Source organism: Furipterus horrens, unplaced genomic scaffold (assembly GCF_987537825.1).
Source record: "Furipterus horrens unplaced genomic scaffold, mFurHor1.1.pri manual_scaffold_6, whole genome shotgun sequence".
NCBI classification, from domain to species: domain Eukaryota; kingdom Metazoa; phylum Chordata; class Mammalia; order Chiroptera; family Furipteridae; genus Furipterus; species Furipterus horrens.
The window spans coordinates 105,184,384-105,212,146 of record NW_028327176.1 but is presented as its reverse complement, the minus strand read 5'-3'; the positions used below and the strand labels follow the sequence as shown (position 1 = coordinate 105,212,146).

Genomic DNA, 27,763 nt, shown 5'->3' with positions numbered 1-27,763 from the left:
CAGGAATTAAATAATGCACACTGTGTTTCATCCTTAACCTGCCCTTACAAATATTCAGGTCACACTTATCCAAGCCAGTAATTAGAAATGCATTAGAAATACATTAGGCTTGGAGAACAATGTTTTGCCCCAAGAAGTGGTTCTCTGCTGTTGTGTTTCACCACCATCTTCCTGTGCATGACCTTGAGTCAGCTTATGGCCTTTCTGTGTGTTTCTGTCCTCATGGCCTTCTTTATAAAACCATTGTAGGTTTAAATTCAGTAATATATGTGAAATTACAACTTCCATTGCAGGAAAGTATGCATACATAAATTCATAGTGTTTAAGTATTCTCTGGTTAACTCCATATATTTGTATCAGGTTCATCATTAAGGGAATGTGACAGAGGGGAGAAAGCCTTCTTAGTGGCTGGTGGTTTCCTTGCCTCAGGGTTCTTAATGAAAAGTAAGCACAACACATTTCCTGCCAGGATGAAAGAGAAAACCCCTCTGTTATTTAGCTGGCATAGGGTACCCTGAAACTAAATTGAAGGGCTGTTCTGAAATATGAAAGCCAGACATTTTTGAACAGGAAGAATCTTATCTTTTTTTTTTTAAGTATATTTTATTGATTATGTTGTTACAGTAGTTCCAATCTTTTTCCCCTTTGCTCCCCTCTGCCCAGTACCCCCTTTCCCTCCAGCAATCCCACCCCCCTTAGTTTGTGTCCATGAGTCGTGCATATAAGTCATTTGGCTTCACCCTTTCCTACATTATTCTTAACTTCCCCCTGTCAATTTTGTACCAACTAATTATGCTTCTTAGTCCCTGCACCATTTCCCCATTTCTTCCCCTCCCCTCTCCCAGCTGATAACCCTCCAGATGATCCTCATACCTATGATTCTGTTCCTATACTGGTTTGCTTAGTTGGATTTTGTTTTTATTTTTTAGATTCAGTTGTTGATAGTTGTGAGTTTGTTGTCATTTTAGTGTTCATAGTTTTGATCTTCTTTTCCTTAAGTAAGTCCCTTTGACATTTCATATAATAATGGCTTCGTGATGATAAACTCCTTTAGCTTTACCTTGTCTGGGAAGCACTTCATCTGCCCTTCCATTCCAAATGATAGCCTTGCTGGATAGAGTAATCCTGGTTGCAGGTTGTCTTTCATCCCATTGAATACTGCTTGCCAGTCCCTTCCTGCCTGCAAACTGTCCTCTGAGAAATTAGCTGATAGTCCTATAGGCACCCCACGGTAGGCAACCCTCCATCTCTCTCTTGCTGTCCACAGGACTCTGTCTTTATCTTTCACCATTGGCATCTCAATCATGATGTGTCCTGGTGTGGTCCCCTCTGGGTTCAGCTCACCTGGGGCCCTCTGTCTTCCCGGACCTGTATATCCATCTCCTTTGCAAAATTTGGGGAGTTTTCCTCATTTTTTTCAATTCTTGCTTCCTCATTCTGCACTGGTTGACTGTTTTTTTCTTCCTTATGTTCCAAACCATTGATTTGAACCCCAGTTTCCTTCCCTTCATCATTGGTTTTGTGTGGATTTTCCTTCGTTTCACTTAGCATAGCCTTCACTTCTTCTCTTATGCATTTGCTGTATTTAAGCATATCGGTCAAGCCTGGGAGCATCTTTATCACCAGTGTTTTGAACTCTTCATCCATTAGGTTGTCTAGCTCCTCTCTTGTTAGGTTAGCTATCTCCTCGTCGCTTAGTTCTCTCACTGAAACCTTGATCCGTTTCCCCTTTTGGGCCATACTTCTCTGTCTCCTCATCCTAACAGGCTCCTGTGTTTGTTTGCCTCTGTATCTTAGGTAGAGCTGTCACTCCTGTTACATTGTAAGGGGCGGAGCCATAGGGATTTGTCAGTGCAGGGTGACCTGTTTCTCTGCGTTGTGGCACTGTATGTGGGGGAGGGGTCTGAGAGAGAACAATGCCGCCTGCCCAGCACTTGCCCCTTTTCCAGGCACCTCCCCCACCTCTGCACCGGACTGATGCCTCTCCAGCTGCTGCTCTGGCCATCATTCCCAGAGGGTGGGTCTGTGGATATTCTAGGACTGTGGGGGCCCTTTAAACAAGTGGACTCTTCTGGGACCGGCAAGTTTCTCCCTCACCCCAACCCCCAGTGGTCTGCACAGTCAGAAGCAATGAGGCTTGATTTTCCCTGGTGCTGGGATCGTGAGCTGTGAAGTCTGGTGGGGAGCTGGTAACTCTCCCCAGGTGTCCCTCCTGACTTTTTAAAACATGTGACTTCGCTTTCCGCTGGCCTGCCACTGCTGCTGCCGCTGCTGCTGCTGCTGCTGCTGCCACCACCACCACACCTAGTCCTCTCTGCCCCAGCTTCGCCCCTCCTACCTGTCTGGATGAGTATCTCTTCTTTATATCTCTGTTTGCTGGACTTCCATGTAGCTTGATTCTCTGGAACTTCTGGTTGTCTCTAGTTCTGAGGCAGTTGTACTCCTTCTTAGCTGTGGAAGGAGATGCAGCATGTCCAGCTACACCTCCATCCTGGCCGGAAGTCCTAGGAAGGCTCTTATCTTAACAGCACTTTGCTGTTGCATGATCTCTGAATGACCCAGCTGTATAGGTTTGCATCGTGAATCCGAAGTGCAATGCACACATCAGCAGAAGGTGGACCTAGCCAGGAATCAAATCAAGGCTTAGTGCTATCTCCTCACAGGTTATGAGGCACATCACTGGCATCATGAGCCTTGACTCTTATCTGCAAAAATGGACCTGTGTCTGCCTCTCCACTTTATCAGGTTGTTAGGAAGAGAAAATGAGAGGATTCTTACTACTAATAACAGCAAGCTCTTGCAAGGTGCTGATGTGCTGTGTACGCACTGCTGTAAAAGCTTTAGATATCAACACATTGAATTCTGCAAAAACAACCCCATGAAGTAGATGCTCTTATTTCCCCATTTTGTAGATGGGGGAATGAGGCACAGAGAGGTGAAGTGATTTGCCAGCCAGTGAGCAGAATTGGGATTTGAAATCGGGCAGTCTGATTGGTCTGTATACTTAACCATTATGCAGTATTGCCTCTCATATGAAAATAATAATGTTTTGTTAAAATAGTAATGAAAAGTAAATATACATGATATAAGGGTCTTATACTTTTAATTACCAAGGAATAGAACTCATGGGCATAAGGCTAATAATAGCTATTGCTGTTACTTAGTAATGAAGAGAACAGGGGACTACGATCTACAGACATATTCATGAATGTTCCTAGTTATAAAGACTTATACAGTATAACAGACAACATTTGTCAACTGGCAGATAGAGTTTTCAGCAGCCAATTTTAAGAGTCTGTTTGCAGTTAATTTTTTTGCGTAGCCATTTCCCCTCTGATCAGTTATTTGGGTCCTAAAGTATGATCCATAGAAAAGAAAGCTGCATAGAAGGACATATGGGGAACCAGAATCTTTATTCTCCTTATTTCATAGTGCACATGTTCTCTGTGGAAGAAGACTTAAAGACAAGTTAGCAGTGAGGGAAAGGATAAAGTTTGACTGGTGGGAGGAGGTGGTTTGTATTTATGGGAGCATGATCTTGGGTGGAAGCAAGGACAGGTCTGGAGGATACCTGTGAATATTTGTGACTTCTGATCAAGAAGGTGGCCTAGGTAAACACGGCTTGCCACCCCACACAACCACATCAAAATTACAACTAAAATATAGAAGTGCCATCACTCAGAACCATCAGAAATCAAGTTGAATGGAAGTCTGACAACTATAGAATTAAAGAAACCACATCCATCCAGACTGGTAGGAGGGGCACAGATGCGGAAAGGGCTGGTCCCACATCCACGTGTGGTGGATAAAAATTTTGGAGGGATATCTTGGGAGTGAGGAGTCCCAGCCCCATACCAGGCCCCCCAGACCAGGGCTCCAGTGCCAGGAAGATAAGTCGTCATAACTTCTGGCTGCAAAAACTAGTGGGGATAGAGCAGGTGGAAAAAGCTTCTGGAGTCCCAAGCAGTTCGCCTTAAAGAACCCGAACACAGACTTGCTCAGACTCACTATCTCTGAGCTCTAGGCCCGGGGTAGCAGCTTGAAAGGCACCAGTGGCATACAGGGAGAAACTGAAGTGTCTGGTATCAAGGTGATAGCTGGGGGATAGCTTTCTACCAGACAGAAAGGCAGGCAGAGGCCATTGTCCCTTTTCAAACCCTCCCCCCAAGAGCCACAGAGCTGGCAGGCATGTGCCATACCTGAGACTCCATCAACCTGGCTAAAACTGCCCGCCCCACCCGGGAGATCCCCAGAGACTTCATCCCACCCAAGCTGCTTTTCCATTTGAAAAGCTGGTCTTAACTGATGTTTCACAACTTCCTAAATCCTCTCAAACAAGCAATAGCTGGCCTCAATGAGCAATAGGCCCTGTACCTCTTGCTAAGTGTTCCCAGGCCCAGCACTAGCAACAACTAGCCTAGATTCGCAACTTGCTTCTCCTGGGAATTTCCAAGCCCAGCACAAGTAGCAGCCATTTTAGATTGCTTTGTAGCTCAGGCAGGGTGCTGCGGGCAAAACAGAGGTGAGACTGACCTTGACCGGCAACACCTGGGAAACCCCAGGGCCAGTGTACCCAGTGGACAGCTACAGACCATGTCAGAACACCACCACCCTGCCCCTGCTCAGCGGATCCTCCATGGAGGGTGGTTGTTGGTGTTCCATGCAGCTGATTGGCCTGGGTAAATCCCTCCCATTGACTTGCCAACAGCAATCAAAGCTCAACTACAAGAGGAGGGTGTATTCAGCCCACATGAAAGGTTCACCTCGTGTACCCAGCTTGGTTAATAGGGGAGGCTGTGCCACTGGACCTTACAGGACACCTACTACATTAGGCCACATTACCAAGACAGGGAGCCTTAGCAGCTCTACTTAATACATAGAAACAAACACAGGGAGCCTGCCAAAGTGAGGAGACAAAGAAATATGGCCCAAATGAAAAAACAGATCAAAACTCCAGAAAAAGAACTAAACAAAATGGAGATAAGCAAATTATCAGGTGAAGAGTTCAAAACAGTGGTTAGAAGGATGCTCAAGGAAATTAGTGAGGACCTCAACAGCATAAAAAAAATATCCAGTCAGAAATGAAGGATATACTAATTGAAATAGTAGAGTGGATAAAGCCAAGAATCAAATCAATGAGGTGGAACAGAAGGAAGCAAAAAACAACCAATCAGAACAACAAGAAGAAAAAAGCATCCAAAGAAACGAAGATAGTGTAAGCAGCCTGTGGGACAACTTCAAGTGATCCAGCATTTGCATCATAGGGGTGCCAGAAGGAGAAGAGAAAGAGCAAGAAATTGGAAATCTATTTGAAAAAATAATAAAAGAAAACTTTCCTAATTTGTTGAAGGAAATAGACATGCAAGTCCAGAAAGCACAGAGAGTCCCAAATAAGGTGGATATAAAGAGGCCCACACTAAGACACATCATCATTAAAATGCCAAAGGTTAAAGATAAAGAGAGAATCTTAAAAGCAGCAAGAGAAAGAAGTTAGTTACCTACAGGGGAGTTCCCATAAGACTGTTAGCTGATTTCTCAAAAGAAACTTCACAGGCTAGAAGGGAGTGGCAAGAAATATTCAAAATCATGAAAAGCAGGGGCCTACAGCTAAGACTGCACTAGCTAACAAAGCTATCATTTAGAATTGAAGGACAGATAAAAAGTTTCCCAAGCAAGAACAAACTAAAGGAGTTCATATCATATCACCAAACCATTATTATATGAAATGTTAAAGGGACTTACCTAAGAAGAAGATCAAAACTATGAACAATAAAATGGCGATAAATACATATTTATCAACAATTGAATCTAAAAGACAAACTAAGCAAACAAGAACAGAGACAGAATCATGGATATGGTGGTTGCCAGATGGGAGGGGTAGGAGAGAACGGGTGAGGAGGTGAGAGGATTAAGAAGTACAAATAGGTGGTTACAGCATGGCCATGGGGATGTAAAGTGCAGCACAGGAAATGGAGCAGCCAAAGAACCTATGCATGACCCATGGACATGATCAATAGGGGATTACCTGAGGAAGTAGGGGGTGCTGGGTGGAGGGGGACAAAGGGGAAAAAATTGAGACAACTGTAATAGCATAATCAATAAAATATAATTTAAAAAGGAATACTTCTATCTGAGGACAAGTTGATGGGATGAACTGAACAGGAGAAGATGCAAGGCTGTTGAGGTGGGCAAAATAGATGGTGGCAGTGGGGCTTCGGGGCTAGAGGGCAAATAACTCATTATAAGAGAAATGCCACATAAGTTTAGAAATAATATTAGCCCAACAGGAGGAGAAAAGTGTAGTCTAAGAGGAGAAATGGCATTAATCTGGACTTGGGAGGACCAGAACCACAAATTGTGATTTAACTATATGGATTGAGGGGGACGGAGTAGAGCTCCCCGGCGTAACAGCTGTGACACATTTCTTGGTAGGGTTGTGAATAATTCACCCACCCACCATGACTCACTTTTCCCATCTGTTCAGTAAGAAAACAATGTCCACCACTTCATTTCTCATTGGGGTGTTTTTAATACTCTGAGTTTTTAGGAAGAGAGGCCATGGTCTCATGGTTCATATATTTCCAGGGGCCACGGGAGTCTTTCTGGATGCACTGACAAAAGATCACTCTCTAGTAACTGCTTGTGTGTTTTCACATTCTTAAGTCATTTCCATGATGGGAGCATGCAGTCAGGCGTTCTGGGAGCGGGATGTTGCTCTGAAGAACAGAGGGCCCAAACAAATGGCTCAGTTACACTAAGTCTTAGAACGGACCTCGCCTACTCTGGTGGGCGTTGATCATCTTTATTTAATTAGGCTGAGAATAAGCCATCCAAATTTGTCCACATCAGAATTTCTTTCTTTTACTGTAAAAGCCGTTTTTGACTAATACTGAATTACTGTTTGAATTTGTTGAGTTGACAGCCTTAAGTTTGGTTCTTCCTATAATTTAGGTTTAATTTACTCTTAACTTGATTAGGATACTTAAGGAATTGGTACGAGGGAGGCCATTACGTACATATTGGTACAATGGCAGGATAAAGAATGAAGTGATGGAATATATATACATATATATATATTTTTTTTCTTTCTACACGCATATACTCATATAAATGCTCATATACATATATCTATGCTATACAAATAAAAAATTTGCTGTGCTTGTGTTTGGTCTAACTCATTTGATCTTTTCAATGCCTCAGATTATGGAAAATAGAAGCAGCTCATTGGTGGAAGGAAGCACTTCTCCTTCTCACCTGTGGCCCTCTTGAATGTATGTGACCACTTCAGTACCTTCAGCTCTTCTGTGTGTACTGGGTTCTAGGTTCTGTAATTATATTCACTTGGTCCATCTTAGCCAGCCATTCACCTTACAGACCCATCACTATGTTGTAATGCTGTCCATGTGGAACTTGACCTAGTCCTAAGCTCCAGTGTCTTCAGAATGATGAACAGAGAGGAGTGTCCTTTTATTAAAACACTGTTGCTTTCCATGATACATGACATCCATTGTGGTTTTCATGTTTAACCACATTACGGTCACCCATCTCTCCCTCTAGACAGAGAAGGGTTTTGAAACATGACCTTGACCAGTACATTTAGTGCTTCTGGAACTCACTCTGATGAGGACTTCTCACTCTGAGACCTCAGTGTCCCGCACACTGTGCCAGGGCCACTGTGTGTCTCTCTCAGTTCTCAGCTGCTGTCTTGTGAGGCTTCCTTCCTCCCACATGGGCAGCAGCCCTGGTCTGTTCTCTGTTGCTCCTACCTACTTGGCCCAGGTATGTTTGTCACCATGAAGTCCCTTCATGTTCCTTACAAACCTATTCAAGCCCTTCAGTTAATCAATAAGAACGTATTCTGAGACTACCATGCTCCTGCCACTGCATTAGACACTTAAAAGAAATATAACTGTGGCCTCTACCCTTAAAGTGCTACATCTGATTAGTGAGAGGTGGTTAACATACCTGAAAATGATAAGAGTTCTGCCACCAAAGGAAAAACCATGTCCATTTGGGTTGCTTCTGACTCCATAGAGCCTAACCCAGTGCCCGGCATGGAGTGGGCCCTCCTTGAGTATTTATTGTTAGAATGAATGAATGCTAACATATTAGAATGACTGCATGGAGGAAGGGAAACTCAAAGCAAGGCTGAAAGGATGACAAAGATTGGGATTAATACAGACAAAAAGTACAAGGGTGCAACATTATTAAAGGGAATAAATACAACGAACCTGATTGGAACACTCTTTACACATATTGTTGGTAAGTATTGGAAAATCAATATATCTCTTTCGATTGACTGAAAGGAGTTCAGCCTTGTTAAATAATTTTAAAAGGAGCCACAGAAGGTTTCATTGTGTGTGTTTGTGGATGGGACAGTGACAAGGGAAAGACAGTGTTTAGATAATCAGAAGTGTGAGAATCCAGACAGGCTGGAGCGAGGAAGGCCTGCTAGAAAGTGGCAGCAAGTGAAAGATTTGGGAGGGGCAGTAAGAAAAGGCACACGGGACAGACACTAAGTATTTTAATGAAAAATGTATCGGTTCCGTGACTGGGGAAAGATGGATCCAACCTTACTACCAGGTATCTGGGAGTCTTATCAAAGGTTCAAGGAGAGATGGTTTGGGACAGGTTGATAGGGGGATGACAGTGACATCAGCTGCTGTCATTAGAGACATAGGTCTAGAAAAGGGTGGAGAAGCCGCATTAGACACGTAGATTTGAGCATTGACAGCATAGAGATGGTTGAGTAATAATGTAGATCTTCAGCAACTGGCTATTAATTTCTCCCATAATGTGCTAGTTAGAACCCAACCTTGGTAATGGTAGCACATAACAAATAACACCATTAGCTGCATTAGCAGGATTGTTTTTCCAGTTTGGGTGTTCCTCTGAGCTTTAGAGCCACTTACAGTGATGTGTTTGTCAGTGATGGACTCCGTAAGTGTAGGGTTCTGGGTTTTCAGAGGCATGTATCGCTGATCAGTGGCTGTCTGAGTGCACCTGGAGGGTTGGCAGGTTGAATATCTCCTGCATGCACCCCAAAGCTTTTCTGTAGCTGAGACCCGTTTCCTACTTGATGAGTCATTTTTGCCTTTCATGATGTGAGCTGCAGCTGTACCTCTCCTTCTTCATTAGACAAAGTAGTATTTAACATTGAAACATCTGTTGCAACACACACCAGAATCTCAGCTATGAGTAAGTCATATTCATAAATCCCTTGTTTCTTGAACAAAAATTGTAATTGTGTTTCTTCTGTGGTATAAACCCTTGGTACCCATATGACTAGTTTTTTGAAATATTTTTTCCTTAATGACAATTTCTTTTTGCAAAGTTATTTCAGCCAATAACTGACTTTTGAGGTTTTAAAAGAAGTTTTCTCTCTTGGGAAAAAATTATGAAGATACCTTTGGAATAATTTTACATTTTGAATTCATCAAAGGGAAATGAAGTCCTTTGAGAGGTCCATAGGACTCTACATTATCAGTGGAATGAATGTATAGAGCGTTCAGTGTCATCCCAGACTACTTTTCAAATTATAGCTGTTAGGAAAAGAGCAATACTGCCGCAAAGAGTAATACAGAAGCAAGCTTGCCTTTGGATTCCTTTTCCCACTGTCTCTTTAGGCTTCTTTCATCGGGACTTAAAGCCTGAGAACCTCCTCTGCATGGGACCAGAACTTGTGAAAATTGCAGACTTTGGATTGGCCCGAGAAATCCGATCAAGACCTCCCTACACAGATTATGTATCTACCAGATGGTGAATACTATTTTCCTCAAAATTATCTAATTACATTTCTTTTAAAATATATCATTATACTGAGGATAACATTAATGTCACAAACATTAACTTTTCATTAAGAAACAGTGCAGTTTAAAACACATATTTGTAGGTATGTTGGCATTGTGGAAGATTTAAAAGCTTGCGTTGTAAATAATTTTCATAGGAAATCCAGTATGCTTTTCCATAATATAAATCGTATTTTGTAGGCCTTCCTAAAGACTGTTTACTAAAAGAGTTGTGTAAAAGATTCTCCAAAGACCTGTCTAAATTACCAGATTATTGCTATTATTAAAACTTACGGACCCTAAGAATTTGAGTTCAGCAGTTTGCCATGACCAAGAAGTAGCCTACAGACAACAAGTTTTACGTTCTCTTTCTCTTTTCCTCTTCTCACTCTCTCTTTTTCTTGCTTTTATTCTCACTCTTTGCGTTTCTCAAAGAGGCTGCAGAGAGGAGTCCTTGGAGACACACTCAATAGAAAACACCCTAAGGGAGAGCAGCACTTTTTATGACAGCAGCCCCAGTGGTTCCAGTCCTCACGCGTGTGTGCACCACTCTGAACTAGACAGAAAATGGAAATATATAAACACTCTCACTGAGAATTGATGATATATTTAATTAACTTCTGGTCAGCGGGAGCAATAACAGGCGGGTCCCCTTTGTCCCTCCAGGTACAGGGCTCCGGAAGTGCTGCTGAGGTCCACCAACTACAGCTCCCCCATCGACATCTGGGCCGTGGGCTGCATCATGGCCGAAGTGTACACCCTCAGGCCACTCTTCCCTGGGGCCAGTGAAATTGACACAATCTTCAAAATTTGCCAAGTGTTGGGGACCCCGAAAAAGGTAATGATATGGAACAAAGGCTTGTGGGCCAAAGCCAGCTCCCTGTGCTCCCTGTCCTCCCCGCTGCGTAGCACTGGCACAGTGACTATCCGCCATCCTGGAATCTTTCGAGACCTCAGAGACCCTCCATGGCCACCTCGCTCCCTCCTCTTGCTCTCAAGTAGAAGACATTTGTCATGGCTCCCTCTGCTTTTCTCTCTATGGCAGCTCACCTGCCTTGCAGAGTTTCTCTCTTCTCGTGGCTACAGCACTTGTAAGACATTCGGAAGTGGCCTACCTGTAAGCCGCAGCACTCACCCCCTCCTCTGGAACCCCACTCACATACGTAGAGCCCTCTGAGATTTTCTCCTGACACCCTCGCCATCACCTGAGACTCAACACAGCTGACACAGTTTGCCACTTTAAAAAAAACTTCTTCCAAAGAACACAAACACACTGAAATGTTTTAGGTGCTTCTTACCTATGTATTGTGTTCAAATTTTAGTTTACTTTTTATACTTCTAAATGACTTATTTATGCATTTTATTGTTTTATATCATCATTGATTGTGTATTTTTTTCTTTCATTTTTACTGAGATGTAGTCGCACACAGTGTTGTACAGGTTCAAGGTGCACCGGATTTCTTTTTGTTTACCCCCAATTAGCTTCCTTCCTTCATTCTCCATTTCTGTCTGTGGTCCCAGCACAGCCCAGAGCTCCAGCCTTGAGGCTGCATTGCCCTTTGACCTCTCCCTTTCCCTTACGCCCCTTCCCCGTATCCAAGCAGTGGGTCCTGGAATTGGGGTGACTGTTGCTGCACAGTGTCTCTCACGTGGCTCTCGTCCTTGGAGTCCCCCAGCACCATCACAGATGGGGCCGTGCTCACCCTCCCTGCCTTGGGGTGTCAGTCTTTCTGCCTCCGAGTCTTTTCCTTCTAACTTATCCTTCAGTCTTCATCCAGTTCACCTTCTTAAAGAATAGCTCTGGTACTGTACTCCCCTCCTAAAAATATGTGTTGGCTCCCCATCACCCAGCCCCCTTAAATATTATCCCTTGTCCCTCATTCCAGACCTGTCCCCATACTGGGGCCCCCCACCGCTCTGTGCCCTGGAATCGTCCCACTGCAGTGGTCAGGCCAAATGAAGCACATGCTTCTTCCAAGGCCCCCCAGTAACCTCCCTCCTCTCTGTGCCTCTAATCTCCTCTCCATCTTCCACTGTGATCTGTGTTGTGAATATAATTTATCTGCGTATATATCTGTTTTCTGATTCATTTGTTCAGGGCAAGGATTTATTGTATTCATTTGTGTTTTCTTTTCTAGATCCTAGCACCATTGCTGATACAAACCAGTCTCTCAGAAAAAATTATTAAGTCATTTGAATGAATCGTTAGTGGCGGTTCTTCAAAATCTCAAGTATCCTGCTAGAATCTCTCTCCCTCCTGGATAACTGTCTCTGTACCTCTCTGTGACCTTTGTTACTCTTTATTCTGTATTATTTTTTTAAATAAATACCTTATTTTCTCCTTTGGACAGTAACATCCTTAAGAGAAGGATTTACATCAGATTATTTTTGGATACCAAAAACTATACCTGTAATGGGCATTCAGTAATTAAGTGAATGAATGTTATTAGCAATACATAATGCCACTGCTCTTAAAAAAAAAAGCAATTACACCAGAATGTGTCTTGTAAAATAGTGGAGTATTGGAAGTAGAAGGGACCTTAGAGGTTATTTGTTCATTTTTTCCCCCATCATTTGCTCCAGGTTCAGTGTCATAGGTATGATGAGTGGAAAAGTGAAGAGCTTGCATTTGGGTGGAACAGCTTTCTTTATCGCTGGCCTTCTAAGCATGCGTATTTTGGGATCTGAGCAGATTGGGCGCCTTCAGTCTGGTGTGGCCTGAGACTCAGCATGTGTATTTTTGAATCACCAAGATGGGGATATGTAGGTTCTGAAAAATTAATTTAACTGAGGACAAAGTGTTTTGTATCCCTGCAAAAAATATCTGTCTCACTAGCAGTTTCTAAAACCTCTGTCTCGTGGAACAAAATTGGGAAAAGAGTAATTTGGTTCAACCCCCAAATCTCAAGAGAGGAACTATCTAGTGTTACGGTTATCAAACAAGTTGGTGGCAAAGCAGTGTCTCTTCTACTCCTTCCTTGACTTCATGTACTTTCTAGTCTCTCCAGTAGCCTCCTATATGTCAATCATGACACACGGTGCCACGTGAGTGGGTGTGGGTGTGGTAATGACATGATTGCCTTTTTGTTATGGGCACACGTGCCAGGATACACATTCCTGTCACCATGAGTTGGCTGAGCAAGGTGTTCTGTCTTTTCCCTCTTTCAGACCGACTGGCCGGAAGGCTACCAACTTTCAAATGCTATGAACTTCCGCTGGCCCCAGTGCGTACCCAATAACTTAAAGACTCTAATTCCAAATGCTAGCAGCGAAGCAATTCAACTCCTGAGAGACATGCTTCAGTGGGATCCCAAGAAACGGCCAACAGCTAGTCAGGTTTTCTTCTATTATCTTCTTTGATGCATTTCTTATAAAATTCATATCTTACTCCAAATAATTCCTATAAATCTCATAGGCAGTAATTCATGTGGTATTATGTGTAAAAAAAAATAGTTGAGTACCACTGTTGATGTATTATATATAAGAACTTAAAATAGTTTGAGACTTGTTGCGTAAAGTTAAAGTAGTTAAGATTTAAACAGTATACAGTAGTTGCTTTGAAAGTTGGCATATAGTTCATATGATATGTTACCATACATGTGGAAATGAAAATAAACATATATCTACATGTATTTGGAGAATGTTTTCAAATATGTTCTCTGTGAGTTAAGATTATGTAGAATTTGTTTATAAACCAGTGCTGGTTGTTGAAAGGGAATTTGAAAATATCTTGTAAAATCCAACTCGCTCACTTTTCAGATGACAGAGAGAGGAAAGATGAGATAGAGTTGGGATAATAACCATAATTAGCATTTTATAGCTCTTTACAGTTTGTAAATGCTGACGTATGTTTTCGTGTGATTTTAACCCCACGAGCTAGGTATTACTCTTTCACTCTATAAATGAGAAAACTGAATCTCAGAAAGTTTAAACAATTTGTCTTATCACTCATTTAGTAATTAGTACAGATAGTGTAACCAACTGCAATCAGTCACCCAAATGGAGGTCTTCTGACTCCATACCTCCTGTTTTTTCTACCTGTGGCCCCCCACCCCAGATCACCTTGACTTAGATTATAAAATGCACCCTAAAGAGGCATGGCAGTGCTGCGGGCTCCACCCCTCGCAGGCCCCCTGCCAGCCAGCCGCCTTTTGCATTGGCTGTGCCTGCCCCCTTCTCACCTTGTCTCATTGATGATTACATTGCTCAGGGAATAAAAAAGGTGACCCATTTTGATCAAATAATGATTTGGCTTCGCAAAAGTGACGGTAACATCTGAGACAGTGCCAGCGTGAGAGAGCTGGAGAGATGGTAATTGGGGGATTAAAGACTTGCAGAAAAGCGGCTTTCCAAAGGCTCAAAGAAGAAAGAGCCCACTGGTACCATAAGACTCTGGATTGCTCAAGAGTGTTGGAAAGCTCTGAGAAATGCTCTCCTGGGGATGAAATTCACACTGGCGATGAAATTCACAAATATTCTCAGGTCAGGAAGGAATTTTTTTGAAGAACTGTTTTAAAAGATGCACACAAGATATGAAAAAGATTCTGCCACAAAAAACTTAAGAGAGCAAGGTGTGCTTTTAATAGTGTCAGAAAAGCTAAAAATACCCCTGAAACAGTTGAGACTTGCAGAAATGGGACTACAAGGAAGACTTTTCGAGTTAGGTGCCAGCGTCCAGTACCTGTACCAAGGTATCCACATCATTTGCCTCTGCTTATACTTACATTGGAGGTTATAGATGTTTACAACTATGTTCCAGAATGGTTAAGAAAGGTTATGCTGTGTTCAGTAATTTTCATGCAAAAAGACTAAGGAAAATGGAATGTTTCAGAAAGACTTGTAAGATTTATCCTTTGGCTATCTAGAAAACTTGATTATTGAGAACAACTAACAAGGTTTCGTTGCCAGTCGTTCAACCCTACCATGTATCACACTCCTGGCGTTCCTGGGACAAAGGCAGATGTACTTGTTTATTTTACACTTGATTCTTCAGGGTCCTCCAGGATCATTGTGTTTGGCTCTTTCAGTGTTATATATATATTTTTCTCTTTCTCTGGAAGGAGGAAATGGGCTTAGAAGGGTGAATTATTATATTGAAGACATAGAGCAAATAAGTTACAAAGCCAGGATCTGTGTTGAGCCGGAATACTTTTCAGAAGTAGCAAGGGTAATAGCGATGTAACTGGCCGCTTTAGCCAAATAATTTTAAGTCCGTACATTTGCTGATATTTTAGATAAGAAAAATCAAAAGGGTGTTACAGATTCAAGGTGCTGTTTTGTATGGGGAGGGGGCAAACGTAAGTTTACAGCTGTGAGTACACGCTACACAGAGTCCTTTCTTGTGTTATTATTTATTAATTATTGTATTGTTTTCCATATGAACAACTGTAAACCTACTTTTGCCCCACCCTGGAGTTGGTTTGGGCTAAGAAATTGTAGTAATTGGTCACATGGAATGTAGCCCTGTGAGCCTGATAGTGTTAACCTTCCCAGCTAGACTTTTCTCCTAAAGCAGCCATGTGTGTCATTCCAGGCGCTTCGGTATCCTTACTTCCAGGTTGGGCACCCCCTGGGCAGCACCACACAGAGCCTTCCAGATTCAGGAAAGCCACAGAAGGACAGCCTGGACAAGGCAGGCCTACCGCCTCACATTAAGCCAGTCCCTCCTGCCCAGCCCCCAACCAAACCACACACGCGGATTTCTTCAAGACAGCATCAAGCCAGCCAGCCCCCTCAGCATCTCATGTTCCCCTACAAAGCAGAGGCTTCCAGGACAGACCACCCGAGCCATCATCTGGAGGATGAGCCAAGCCCCTTGCTCTTCCCACCCCTCCACGCCAAGAATCCTCAGGCGGTAAGCAAGGAAGATGCACTAGTGAGCTTTGGGTCTGGCCTGTTCCACTTCTGACTTCACTTATTGTGTGAACTGTTTTCTTTTTCAGAATATAAAGTCTAATTATAATAAATTTATCTTGATAATAGCATGGAATTGTGAGAAGAGCTTTGGCCTTGGAGTCAAAGGTTTGATTCAGGTTCTGGCTCTGCCTATTAATCACGGTGCTGTGGTGGTTGAGAACTGCATGCTGCAGCCAGACTGCCAGGGTCTCAGATCTCAGATCTCAGCTCTGCTCTTTATACCTCGGTGGCCCTGTGCACATTACCTGGCCTCTCTGGTCCTCATTTCCTCTCTGTAAAATAGGGATGATAATAGCACCTGTCTGATAGAATTCTTTTGAGGACTAAATGGGTTAATATTTGAAATAATTCAAACTAATACCTGGTGCCCCGTAAGAACTTGGAAATATTAGTCATTGTTACTAATATTGTTACTGTGGACTCAGTTTCCTCATCCGTAAAAGATCATTATGTCTGTCTTGCCTACCAGACAGGGCTCTGCATGAGGATCAAAGGTCCTGCCGTTTGTGGAGATGTTTTGAAAATCACCAAGAGCCATACTAATATTTGTAGTTTGTTATTCCCATGAATGCCATCAATGGCGGTTAATGCTGGCAGTAATTGAGTCCAAATATTTCCTCTTCTCTTGGGCTGGGAGTCAAAAGGAAACAATGGGGGTTAGATTTAGTGAAATGCTAACCTGACAAGGGTGTGTAGTTACCAATAGTTTTATAATGCTGTCTGAAAGTCTGATTTTCTAACACCTTTATGCAAAAGTAATACTTTCTCTGTCAACTAGTATTCATTCACTGAGCACTGGCTCCCAACCCGCACAGTGTACGATACTGTGGGAGGCTCCAGGCTGCTGGCTGGACCCCAGCCCTGGAGTTGAAAGTGATGTGTTTGGAAATTTCCTATGATAGCTCATTGTGTAATTAAATCGTATCCAGGTCTACTAAGAAGGCATTATTTGTATCGTTTTCTGTAAAAGAGCAAGATAACTGACATCTTAGCTATTTCTTTTACATCTTTATTTCTAATGCTATAAATCATGTTAATTCTTTAAGATGAGGCCTGAATGAGAATTCAGCCCTCTTCTGAATATGGGAGAAGTACCTTAAATTTTTTTTTTTAAATCCTTATCTTATATAACTCGGTGTCCTCATAGGCTGCAAAGTGGTGGGACCTGTGCAGTGTAGGTGAGAGAGAAAGGTCTGGGAATGTTTCCCCAGTTGTCCTGTCAGATAAGCCCCCAGGATCCTCCTTTTTATGACTAAGTTCCGAATGGGGATTGCCCATGGGTGAGCTCTATTAATGCCAAGTAAGGTCTTTTCCTCTCTCTTTGTAAACACAGAAAATCCTACCTGGGCTGGAGCACAAAAACGGGGAGATCAAGCCAAAGAGTAGGAGAAGGTGGGGTCTGGTTTCCAGGTCAACAAAGGATTCCGACGATTGGGCCGACTTGGATGATTTGGATTTCAGCCCGTCCCTCACCAGGACTGACCTGAAAAACAAGAAAAGGCAGAGCGACGAGACCCTCTGTAGGCAAGTGTGTGGCTTTTCTCTGTAAACGGACTGAACCTAGGATTGGTGAGGGGATCTTTACCGATCTGATGAGGAGGGCTCTGTCTCATGTGAAACTAAGCCATGTTCTCTCGATTCAGATTTGAGAGTGTTTTGGACCTGAAGAAACCCTCTGAGCCTGTGGGGACAGGAAACAGCGCCCCCACCCAGACTTCATATCAGAGGCGAGACACGCCGACCCTGAGATCTGCGGCCAAGCAGCACTACTTGAAGCACTCCCGATACTTGCCTGGTAATGATATAAACACTTGCCTTTTCTTGGACCATTGATAAGAAACCATTTCCCTGAGATCACATGTTCACAGAGGTTTTGTTCTGGAAGGCGAGTGAATGGGGCTTCGCTTCAGAACTGGTGGAAACATCATAACGATATTTGCTGGAGCCCAGGCCTCATATTTTTACTTTGTATAGTTGCCTAAGATAGGACATTTCATAGAGAAAACTGGGTCCTGCCCCCAGGGAGGGAGGAACTGGTAAGAGCCTGAGGTCTCGCCCCCAGAAGTCTGCAGTGCTTGACACGAGTGGGAATATGGGTGGTCTGGAGGGGAAGTGATTTGACTTGAGGTTAAGGTCAAGGCAGTCTTGGACAGGGGGGAGTCATTGGTACAGATTGGAGTCATCAGAACGGGATGGCGATGATGGTCCAGGTCAGGTGAGAAGATGGAAGCTCTGGGGACAGGAGACAGAAAGGGGAGAGAGCTGCAGGGGTCGGGGCTTTGGAAGGGGGACAGAGAGGGATTTAGATGATAGAAAGGCAGTTGTCTGTGAGGGGGACAAGTAGGAATGTCCAGGAGCACTAAGGTCCAGGACGGCACCAGAGGAGTTCCAAGCATAGGACATGGGACGGATCTGTTCAAAGAAGTGTAAGACCCCTCTCTCAGGCCACCCACCAGAGAGACAACATACTAAACCCAAAGACGGCATCTTTTCCTATTCATAGTAAATTTTTGCTTAGATTCTTGAACCATAGTAACTTTTTGACACATTGGGTTCTGCATTAATTTCATCTTGAAGTCTAGTGCAAGATTAAATGCATATTTTGCATTTGAAAAATGTTTCTTCCCTATTAGGAATAAATATAATAAATGGCATCCTCCCAACTCCAAGCAAGGATTTTATTTCATCTAATCCGTGGTCTAGTTCTGGTTTGTCTGGAAAGTCTTCAGGGACAGTGTCAGCAATCAGCAAAGTAACTTCAGGTGAGTACTAATTATTGAGTCCTAAATGACAAGAAGCAAATTCTCTGGAGGTGGCAGTGGATACAGAGACGAGGGTACAGGCTGTGGAACCACGAGGGCCTTTCTGGTACGAAACCCTGGGCCTCTTTTCCAGGCCTGTGTGCCTGTGTCTTTTGGCAGCAGGCCCTGGGGACACAGCCAGCTCCGCCGGATCTTCCTTTAAGTGTATCTGGGGAGAAAAGCATAGTCTTTTTTTGGCTCGCAGGAGAAACAAAAATAACTTTACAAAGTCTGACTTCTGAGGCTCCCCTCGGTGATGGGCGACCTCCAGGAGTCAAACTCAACTCTGTCTGCCTTGCTCCACCTTCTCCTTTCCACCTGATAACTCAGCCCCAGCCCAGGGCATCAAAACTTCCAGCTGGAAGATAGTTTGGAAGGATAGTGTTAAATGGGTAAGTGAATTTCGTAAGCTCTTCAAGCTGACTGACCCTGTTCCCAGCCTACCAGCTGCCCACACTGCCTTCTCTCACACGGCAGCCCTGCTCTGTGCTGCTCCCCTCTCAAGTAAACATCTGGGCTTCACTTCTCCCTGCTTTTATTCCTTCATGTCAAGGAATACAAAAAGGAAGAAAGTAATATATCAGTACCCACATACCCATTGCCAGCTTAGAAGTCAAACTTTGCAAAGAGACCCAAAGCCTAGTATGCAGGCCTTTCCTCCCTTTCCTTCTCTCTCTCCCTCTCTCCAAACTCTCACCTGATTGGGATATTTATTAATAATTTCTGTGCTTTTAAAGATATATATACATGAAATACATAGTATGGTTTTGCATGTTTTAAAATTTACATGCACATAATTCTGGATCTCTATTCCTTTTAATAATTATATTATGTATTCATATGTAGCAATTATACATATAGAAAATATATGTCATATTATATATATCATATAACATATACTATATATAACCATATAATACCATCATTTATTACTTTACTAGACCATAATTTATTTATCCCCTCTCTTCTTGACATACATGTAAGTTATTTATAATTTTTGCTATTGGAAATTGTGGTGAAATGGACCTTGCTGTGCACCTGTGTGAGGGTTTCTCTGGGTACAATGGAAGCGCATTAGGTTAAAGGGTGTGCTCATCTTCAATTTCACAGATATGGCCACCTTGCTCTCCAGCAGGGTGTGGGAGTTGTGCTGCATCCTTGATGCCACTTGGTACTGTTGAGATTGTAAAATTTGTGCTAATGTGATGGGTGTGAAATGTCATTTATTTTGGCTGAAATGTGCATGTCCTGTTTATGAGGTTGAGCATCTTGTGTTTATTGACTGTACCTTTTATCCCTTTTGTGACTTTACCTGTTCAAGTTCCCGTGCCCTTTTTCTTCATATCTGTCTATTCCACAAAAATGCAAAAACTGCCCTAGTGACCAACACAACTCCTCAGACATGCATTCCAGACCATGGGCCCCACTTTGCTTTGAGCGATTGCCAAGAATGCTCTGTGTTGGGAAGACACAGAGCAGCACTACCGCTCAGTATCCCTTTTTCTTAATGGCTATAACTTCCATTTGTATAATGGCCATAATAACATTCCTCATTATTCTATGTGTAGCTTCAGCCTTAATCATAAGGCTAATAGATATTCATTCCCCCATCCAATGTACTCATATATTGATTACTTATTATATGTAAGGCATTTCACTAACCTCCTAGAATTCTCAGATGAATAGTATGGAGTTCTGGCCCTTAAAGCACTCTTAAGATGGCAATGACATAATAAGTAAATATATTTAATATAATTTAATAATGGTTAATTATTCTGATAACAGACAGAAGTACTTAGTGTAGAATTACTTATAATAGCTGCCCCTGGCTGGTTTGGCTCAGTGGATTGAGCGTCGGCCTGCGAGCTAAGTATCGCTGGTTCGATCTTCCAGTCAGGGCACATCAGAGAAGGAAAACTCTGATTCCAAAAAAACCTCCGCTGCCTTGCGGCATACCTCTTCAGGGGAAAGGCTAAGGGAGTAAACCCCAACAGAAAATCCGGAGCCGGAGTCCCTAAGGCGGTTTGACGTTGTAGTCAACACCGGCAACTCCTGCGGCGCACCTGAAGCCAAGCTGTATCGACTCCGTCTTTCCCTTGGACCCTTCAGCTGCGAAGAGAGGGGGGGGTCTGCTGCATGGGCAACAGCAGACCCTCCATATCACCCTGCCCAGGCTCTGTAGCTTCAGCTTCACTGGAGAGGACACTCCAGCGTCATCGCAAGATGTCGATCCAACACGGGAGGAGACAGATACCGTGTCACTCCCGAGTCGGACTGCACAGCCATTCTCGGCGGTGCAGATAGACTCTTAAGAAGCTACACCATCGTCTCTCGAGACGGACGGCTGCCGACGACGACTTACAATAGCTAAATAATTAACATAACCTGTGTGTTGATCAATAAGAAAATGGTTAAATGAATTATGATTTAGCCATATTCTAGAATTTGCATATAATGACATGGAAGAATAACTCTTCTGTCTTATGAAGTGGAAAAAGAAAATTTCAGAACAGGTTGAACTGATCATACCAAAAGAAAGAAAAGCCCAAATTTCCTTTTCCTAAAACAAACCAACGATCCTCCATTTGGGTGTGGACTGCAGGAGCTGCACTGCCTGCCCTGCCCCCCATCTCTGCAGTGTGGTGTGCTGGAATGCTCGGCTCAGAGTATGTTTTTATCATAACCCCCCCCCCCAATAAAAACCTAATTCTTTATTCTGCACCATTGTCCTTTAACCCTGTTGGCATCATGTGCACGTGACTTTGTACTAATGAACTTTTTCTTTTGCAAATTAGTTGGTTCCAGCTCTACAAGTTCTAGTGGACTGACTGGAAACTATATCCCTTCCTTCCTGAAAAAAGAAGGTGGTTCTGCTGTGCAGAGGGTACACTTGGCACCTATTCCAGACCCTTCTCCTGGTAAGTTCTATTTTGGATTATTCATGAATTGATTCAGCAAGTAATTATTGAACAACTGCCTTGTAGTCATAGAGGTGAACAGGCATTCTGTAGGTCTAGGATCCACCAGTGAAGGAGACAGACAAAACTCCTGGTCCTCTTGAAACTGGAACTTACACTCCATAGACAATAAGTAAACCAGATAAGATGCTCATAAGTGCTAATGAGAAAAAGCAGGCAGCAAATAAGGAATGTAGGGGTTGGAGGGTGGGGTGCAGGTCGCAATTTTAGGTAGAGTAGCTAAAGAAGACCTTACTGCAAAGGAGGTGCCGAGTAAACATGAAGGATGTGAGAAAGCAAACTGAGCAGTGTGGGTGAGACTGTCCCAGACATGGGATTCTGAAGTGTGTGCAGTTTGAGACGGGACAGGCCTGGCATATTCAGCGAACAGCTAAGAAACAGCGTGCGGGAGTGGCGTGAGTGGGAGCAGGGAGTAGGAAGAGGAGCTCAGAGAGGTGAGAGGAGGCCCCGCAGCCACCGTGAGCATGCTGGCATTGACTCTGAGCGACCTGGGAGCCTCTGGAGGATTTTGAACAGAGTGAGGTGATCTGACTTCATCTTCCAGGTTCACGCAAGTGCTGGTTGTCACTAAACTGAAAGGGGAGAAGCAGCGACACCAGTTGGGAGGCTGTTGTCCAGGCAGGGGTGATGTTGGCCTGAGCTGGGGTGATTGTAGTTCAGGTGGGCCAGATTCTGGGTATATTTGGAGGCAGAGGCAATAGAATTTGCTGAACGCGCTGCCTTTGAGCCCCCGCTGCGCCTGTGCGTGGCGCCGGGGGTCAGGCTTCAGCGCCAGAGCATGGGCTTGCGCATAACTGGGGTCGACTGCTCTACGCTGGCGGCCTTTTTAACCGCGAGCGACACGGCAGCAAAAAAAAAAAGAATTTGCTGACAAGTCACAAGTGGGATGTAAGAAAAGGAGAGGAGTCTGGAATGACACGTGTATTTTTGACCTGACAACTGTAGAATCAGGTTGTCTTTAATGAACAGAGGAAGATTATGAATAGGAGGCAAAGGGTTCCTCTTGAATTCTCATTTTCTCATCTTTTTGTCACCGACATGCATTTACCTGCACGTTGTTTGCATAGGTACCCTCTCAATCAGGCCCGCCTCCCTCTTTTGCTGCAGGTTATTCTTCCCTGAAGGCTATGAGACCTCATCCTGGACGGCCTTTTTTCCACACCCAGCCTAGAAGCACTCCTGGGCTGATCCCACGGCCTCCGGCAGCGCAGCCGGTACACGGACGGACGGACTGGGCTTCCAAGTACGCGTCTCGGCGGTGACAGTCAGGGAGCTCTTCGGAGGGGAAACAGGACAGTCCCTCAGCCAACTGTGTTCTACCTGCAAGAAACTTTCAGATGGTGTAAAAGCAAACAAACACTTTATAGTTACTCTTCTGAACTAAGACATTTCAATATTCTTTTTAAACGTTTTTTAAAAATATTGATTTAAATGCAATACCCTTTTTTTTTTGTACCAAATTATTTTATTCTAATACTGGGTCCCATTATTTTCTTAAACAGCAGCATTTTGTATATACGGATTATGTTTTAGTGTTTTATACAGCCAACTTTGTAACAAATTTTTAAAAGGTTAATTGGTTTTCTTTTGGGGGTTCCAGATGATATTTTATACAGATTTTTTAAAATGTAATAATATTGATGCAGTATTGCAATAGGGGTGTGATTCAGGCCACAAGATAGACTAAGGGTTATTTACTCAATGCTTGTGGATATTTGTGAAGTGGTTAAATTTTAAATGTGGCGCATTAGGTGCCTCAGGCTGCCCTGGACTGACATCAGCAGCAGAAAAATGACCTTCTGCTTTTCTCAGTGTCATTATTGATTTGATTTTTTTGAGACCACTGTGCTGTTCTAAAAGTACTGTTATGTAATTCACTTTGTTTGGTGTTTGTTCCCTGGATGAATGAACTCTTAAGTAAATATTTCTTGAAATGTTTACAACACCCTTTATTGTGGTTGGAGACAGCCAAATAAAACCAGGCTTTACCATCCTATGCCATTACATTCTATTTCTTCCATTTTTGAAATCAGATAGTGTAAGTACCCACAAAAGGGAGGTATTTCAAGCCACAAGATTCTCAATGTAAAGGTTAATACAGTCAATTAAACAGATATCCCTGCCAAGATGTATGACCAAAAATCTAAGTTTCAAAGCAGCAGATTTTTTGTTATAATAATGAATAGAATTTTGCATTCAGCTCAGTTCTCCGGGCCTGGTTAGGAACATGCAACAAGTAATCTTCTCTCCTAGCCAAAATCTCAGGGCAGTTGGGGAGCCAAAAAGATTTATGGCAGAGGTTCCACTTATCTGGGAAGTCACAGTTACCGTGATGTTAGTGTCATAGTGTGCCACTTTTGAACTTTGAACCCTTAACCCTTGTGTAGTTTCTATTAACAGTGAGAAGTCCTGGTTGACAGTGGCTATTGCATTGAGAGGAATGTTTACATCAATTTTGAAAATGACAAAGCTAGTTTGGAGACAGGAGAAGACAAAAGGTCCACTCTCTCTCCCTCTCTGTAGGACACAGTAGCCTCCATTCATGGTTACCCGAAAAGCCAGAGGGAAGGTCACGGCTAGAGAATGCAGTGTAGTCTCAATAGTCCATTAACTCATTCACCCGGGGCTCAAGTACTCTCCTGTGGTTCCAGGTTCCAGGATATAGCAAGCTGAACCATATGACATGGTCATTATCGTAGGTTAAAATGAATATTGGCATTCAGAAATGGTTCAGCCTAATAACTTGGTAAATTATCACTTCAATGTATTAATAATATATTGCAACGTAACCTGAACCAATTATAACGTGGCTTCCAAAGAACCCCAATCTGAAGTCAGGAATAATTTCTGCTTTGGAGAATCTGGCTCAAAAGTGTACTTGACCCAGCACTATGATCCCCAGGGCCAGGAGAAAAGCACTTAATGGTTGTGGATTTGATAGGTAATATTTTCCTGTTAACAAACTGGTGGCAGAGCTTCAGAAAATAAATATGTATTATGTATAAGCACAACTTGAACCTGAATTCATTTCTGTGTTATATTCTCAACTCATCTAAAGCAACAGAAAATGTGTTTTCAGAGATGAGGCCTTTCCTGAGGTTAATATTTATTTTCCCTTTCTGTATTATGTATACAAAGTAAGTTAATCTGTAACCATTCCCAGCTTGCTGGAAAGCTGGGTATAAATTGTAAATACCCCTTAGAGAAGCAAATGGATTGTGAATATCATATTCTTGACACTCTAGCTTATGTTAGTCATTTTATATTTTTTTAATTGAAAAATCTAGTTACTTGGTTATTACACATTATAAAGTGGTTTTTCTAAGACTTTTGTAGGGCTCAAGTTCAGAAAATATTTTGCTTTTCTTCCTCTTATATCTTTCCTTTGTTTATCAGCAAATAACTTCCTTTGGGAAGCTAAACATGTTTATTCATTATAAAAGTCAAGATGCTGATGAGCTGTTGAGAAAACTAGAATACTGAAAAAAAGCAATGTAGATTCTAAAGGACTAGTAAAATCCTATAAAGTACTTTCCCTTTCCCCCTCCCTAAAATGGGTAAAGGATAAATTGTATATACAAGCTGTTTACTGTAGAAGGGAATAGTGACCTGTTTTTTGTTGTTGTTAAGTGGAAGAAAAAATGCTGCCTGTTGCATGTACTTTTGTAATTATTACAGAATTATGAAGTGTACCACAAGACACCAAGACAAATGACGAGTTTAACTGTACCTGTCTATGACTATACCTCACTTCCAGTCAGAAAGCTTTCTGACTGGACGTCAGGAAACGTACAGGGATGGGTATCATTCATGCCCAAAGGTTCGGAGATAGGTGTGCCAAGTGGTACACATATAAACTCCACAGGCACAAAAGTTCAGTGGTATGATTGTTCATTTTACAATAAGCCCTCACTCAGCTTGTGTATGATAGGATTTAAGTAGGAAGAAATTTGATTTTTAAACAATTTTTTTCAGACAGGTCTCTCGCCTAAAGGATTAAATAACATCTAATAACTCAATGTTCTGTCATCTCCTGGAGTTTTAAAAGACTGAATACAATCAAGGCAACACGCGTAAAACAAAATGATTCTTGTTTTGTCAAGAACTGTCAAGATTTTGTCATAAATTGTTTTGTTTTTCAATACAGATACCAGTACTGTTGTAGTTCATAGTCACCATGTTTTCTCATGAAGCAGCATTTCCCTTCCATGAAGCCATTGTTTTGTGCCATTTAGGAGAGAAAAAGAAAGCAGGCTATATGATTCAGCTCAGTGTAAGACCAAAAGCAATATGTTTATAAGAAAATGTGTAGCATACTAATTATATATCATTTAAAGCATACTGTAGCAACTTGTTTGTTTAATGTATGTGGTTAATTTTTAGAATTATTTTTACAATTTCCAACCAAAGTACTGTATTTTATATAATTTATTGTGAGGGTCCTCTCACGGAAACCATTAAGAAGACAAACTGGAGGCAAATCTCACTTAATCTGTATTATTAGTTTCTTTTAGACACTGTGCTAATGTGAATTTAAAATGACCTGAATAGCTTTCTGGTAGAAATTTAGTCAACTGATTTGACTACAAGGGAGTAACTGAGAATATATTTATTTATAAAGTAAATATTCATAATGATGAAAAGATAAAGGACAGAAAACCACTTATGCAAGCCCCTTCTGAAATAAAATGTTGCTTTTTGAATAGTTCATCCTAAGGTGTTTAAAAATGTTAATTTACATTTTAAAAATTCTGCCCCAAATAAAGTTACTGTTTAAGATAAATTTGAGTGCTCTGTTTTTTCATGTTCTTCCGTCAAAACATAGCATCAATATTTCCCACTTGGAATTTTGATTATTTTATAACTTCTCTTTAATACTTGTACATTGAAAGCACACTTAGAGTAGCAGTATGAAGAATCATCCTGCAATGTGGAAGTTTTTTTTGTTTTTTTTTTTTAATTTAGCTTTTAGAAAGTTAGGTGACTAGGGATATTAAAAAAGAAAAGACAGGTGAAAAACTTCTTGTTTCTGATTCCATCATGGTTAATAAATACCTATGTTGTATGTTTTTAGCTTTCACAGTGCAGTCACGTGTACAATATCAAAAGAAACTTGTAACTTCATGAATTACACACAAGATTCCACAGGAAATGCATTTCCCAAACGACTCTTTGACAGAATGTTGTAGGAACATGATTTACAGATCACACTTGTATTGTTGAATGCCTAAACGTGCCCCTCATGATCAGGACACCGCCAACCTGAATGGTACGTCCCCATTGGTCTAACCTTTTGGCATATGTTCCCTTTCAGAAGCCCCACAAATTCAAGCTATCCTTCCTGCTGTAAAAACCTGGAGGGAAACTATTTAAGCTTCTCTTAAACTGAGATTTAAAGCTCTTGATTTGTGTTAACTAATTTTATGTGCTACCGAGTGGGTGGGCGAACGTTTAAAGGCAGAGAGGATTTCCCAGGGCCTCTTGAGTATATATCAGGTCGGTAGGTAGACACTATAATAGAGTAAGACTGTAACTGACTCAGAGTCTCCAAGAATAGAATGATTTCAGAGGCTTCTGAAGAGTAAAATGACCAAGGGTACCTGTCATAGAATGGCAGAATTATTATAACAGGACTTTTAATTTCTCCACAAGGCTGTGTAATTAATAGTCTTAGGATACTGCCTTAGTTTTTCTTTCAGGTAAACAAGATTGAAAGAAGGAAGTGGATCCCTATTTTATTAGATTGGACATATGAACTTGCCATTTTTGTAGGTTAGGGAAAAAAATAGTGAAGTATCAGAAATAGTAAAGTATCAGCAGTGTGATATGGTTCAACCAATTAGAAATAAGGAAATAGAGATAAATGGCATATCAACAAATTTGAATAATAATGCTTGTGCTATCTAGTTCAATTAAAGTGAATCCTCGTAGAAGGGTGGGTTGGAAAAGTGAATAAAAACTTTCAGCAAGGCTGGAAAATTCGACTTCCTACCCATGTTAGACTGAGTAGTCTCTGTCTCAGGTCACAATTAGAAAGATGAAATTGAACATATATTTGAAAGTGACTTTTCTGACTCGGGCTGCCCAGCTATTCTTGATTTGTTTAATTTCTTACTTTATGTAGTTTCTCTGGAGCAGCTCATCCTTTTGCTGCCAGTGTGATCCATGTCAGCCCTCCTGAGTCATCACTGGCGTATACATATGTCTAGTAGATACCACGAATTGGATGGCTCATACGAATGAAAGACAAATCTCATTTCCCCCAAACCTTTTCCACCTC

At 42.1% G+C, this 27,763-nt stretch overlaps 1 protein-coding gene and 1 non-coding gene across 2 annotated transcripts in view; both read left to right on the top strand.

Moving 5' to 3' along the window:
- CILK1 (ciliogenesis associated kinase 1) overlaps positions 1-26,266 on the top strand; it is a 38,983-nt gene extending 12,717 nt beyond the window's left edge. The window contains exons 5-13 of the mRNA XM_090282588.1: positions 9,627-9,759; positions 10,455-10,626; positions 12,957-13,124; positions 15,322-15,642; positions 17,038-17,228; positions 17,348-17,499; positions 18,338-18,466; positions 21,301-21,423; positions 22,591-26,266. Of these exons, the coding sequence (XP_090138714.1) occupies positions 9,627-9,759; positions 10,455-10,626; positions 12,957-13,124; positions 15,322-15,642; positions 17,038-17,228; positions 17,348-17,499; positions 18,338-18,466; positions 21,301-21,423; positions 22,591-22,745 (1,544 nt within the window). The 3' untranslated portion in view covers positions 22,746-26,266. The remainder of the gene's footprint in view (positions 1-9,626; positions 9,760-10,454; positions 10,627-12,956; positions 13,125-15,321; positions 15,643-17,037; positions 17,229-17,347; positions 17,500-18,337; positions 18,467-21,300; positions 21,424-22,590) is intronic.
- Positions 22,197-22,328, top strand: LOC150007173 (small nucleolar RNA SNORA76). The gene has a single exon (XR_016512188.1). It is a non-coding gene; the product is annotated as a small nucleolar RNA SNORA76 (small nucleolar RNA).
- Positions 26,267-27,763: the final 1,497 nt, after the last annotated feature.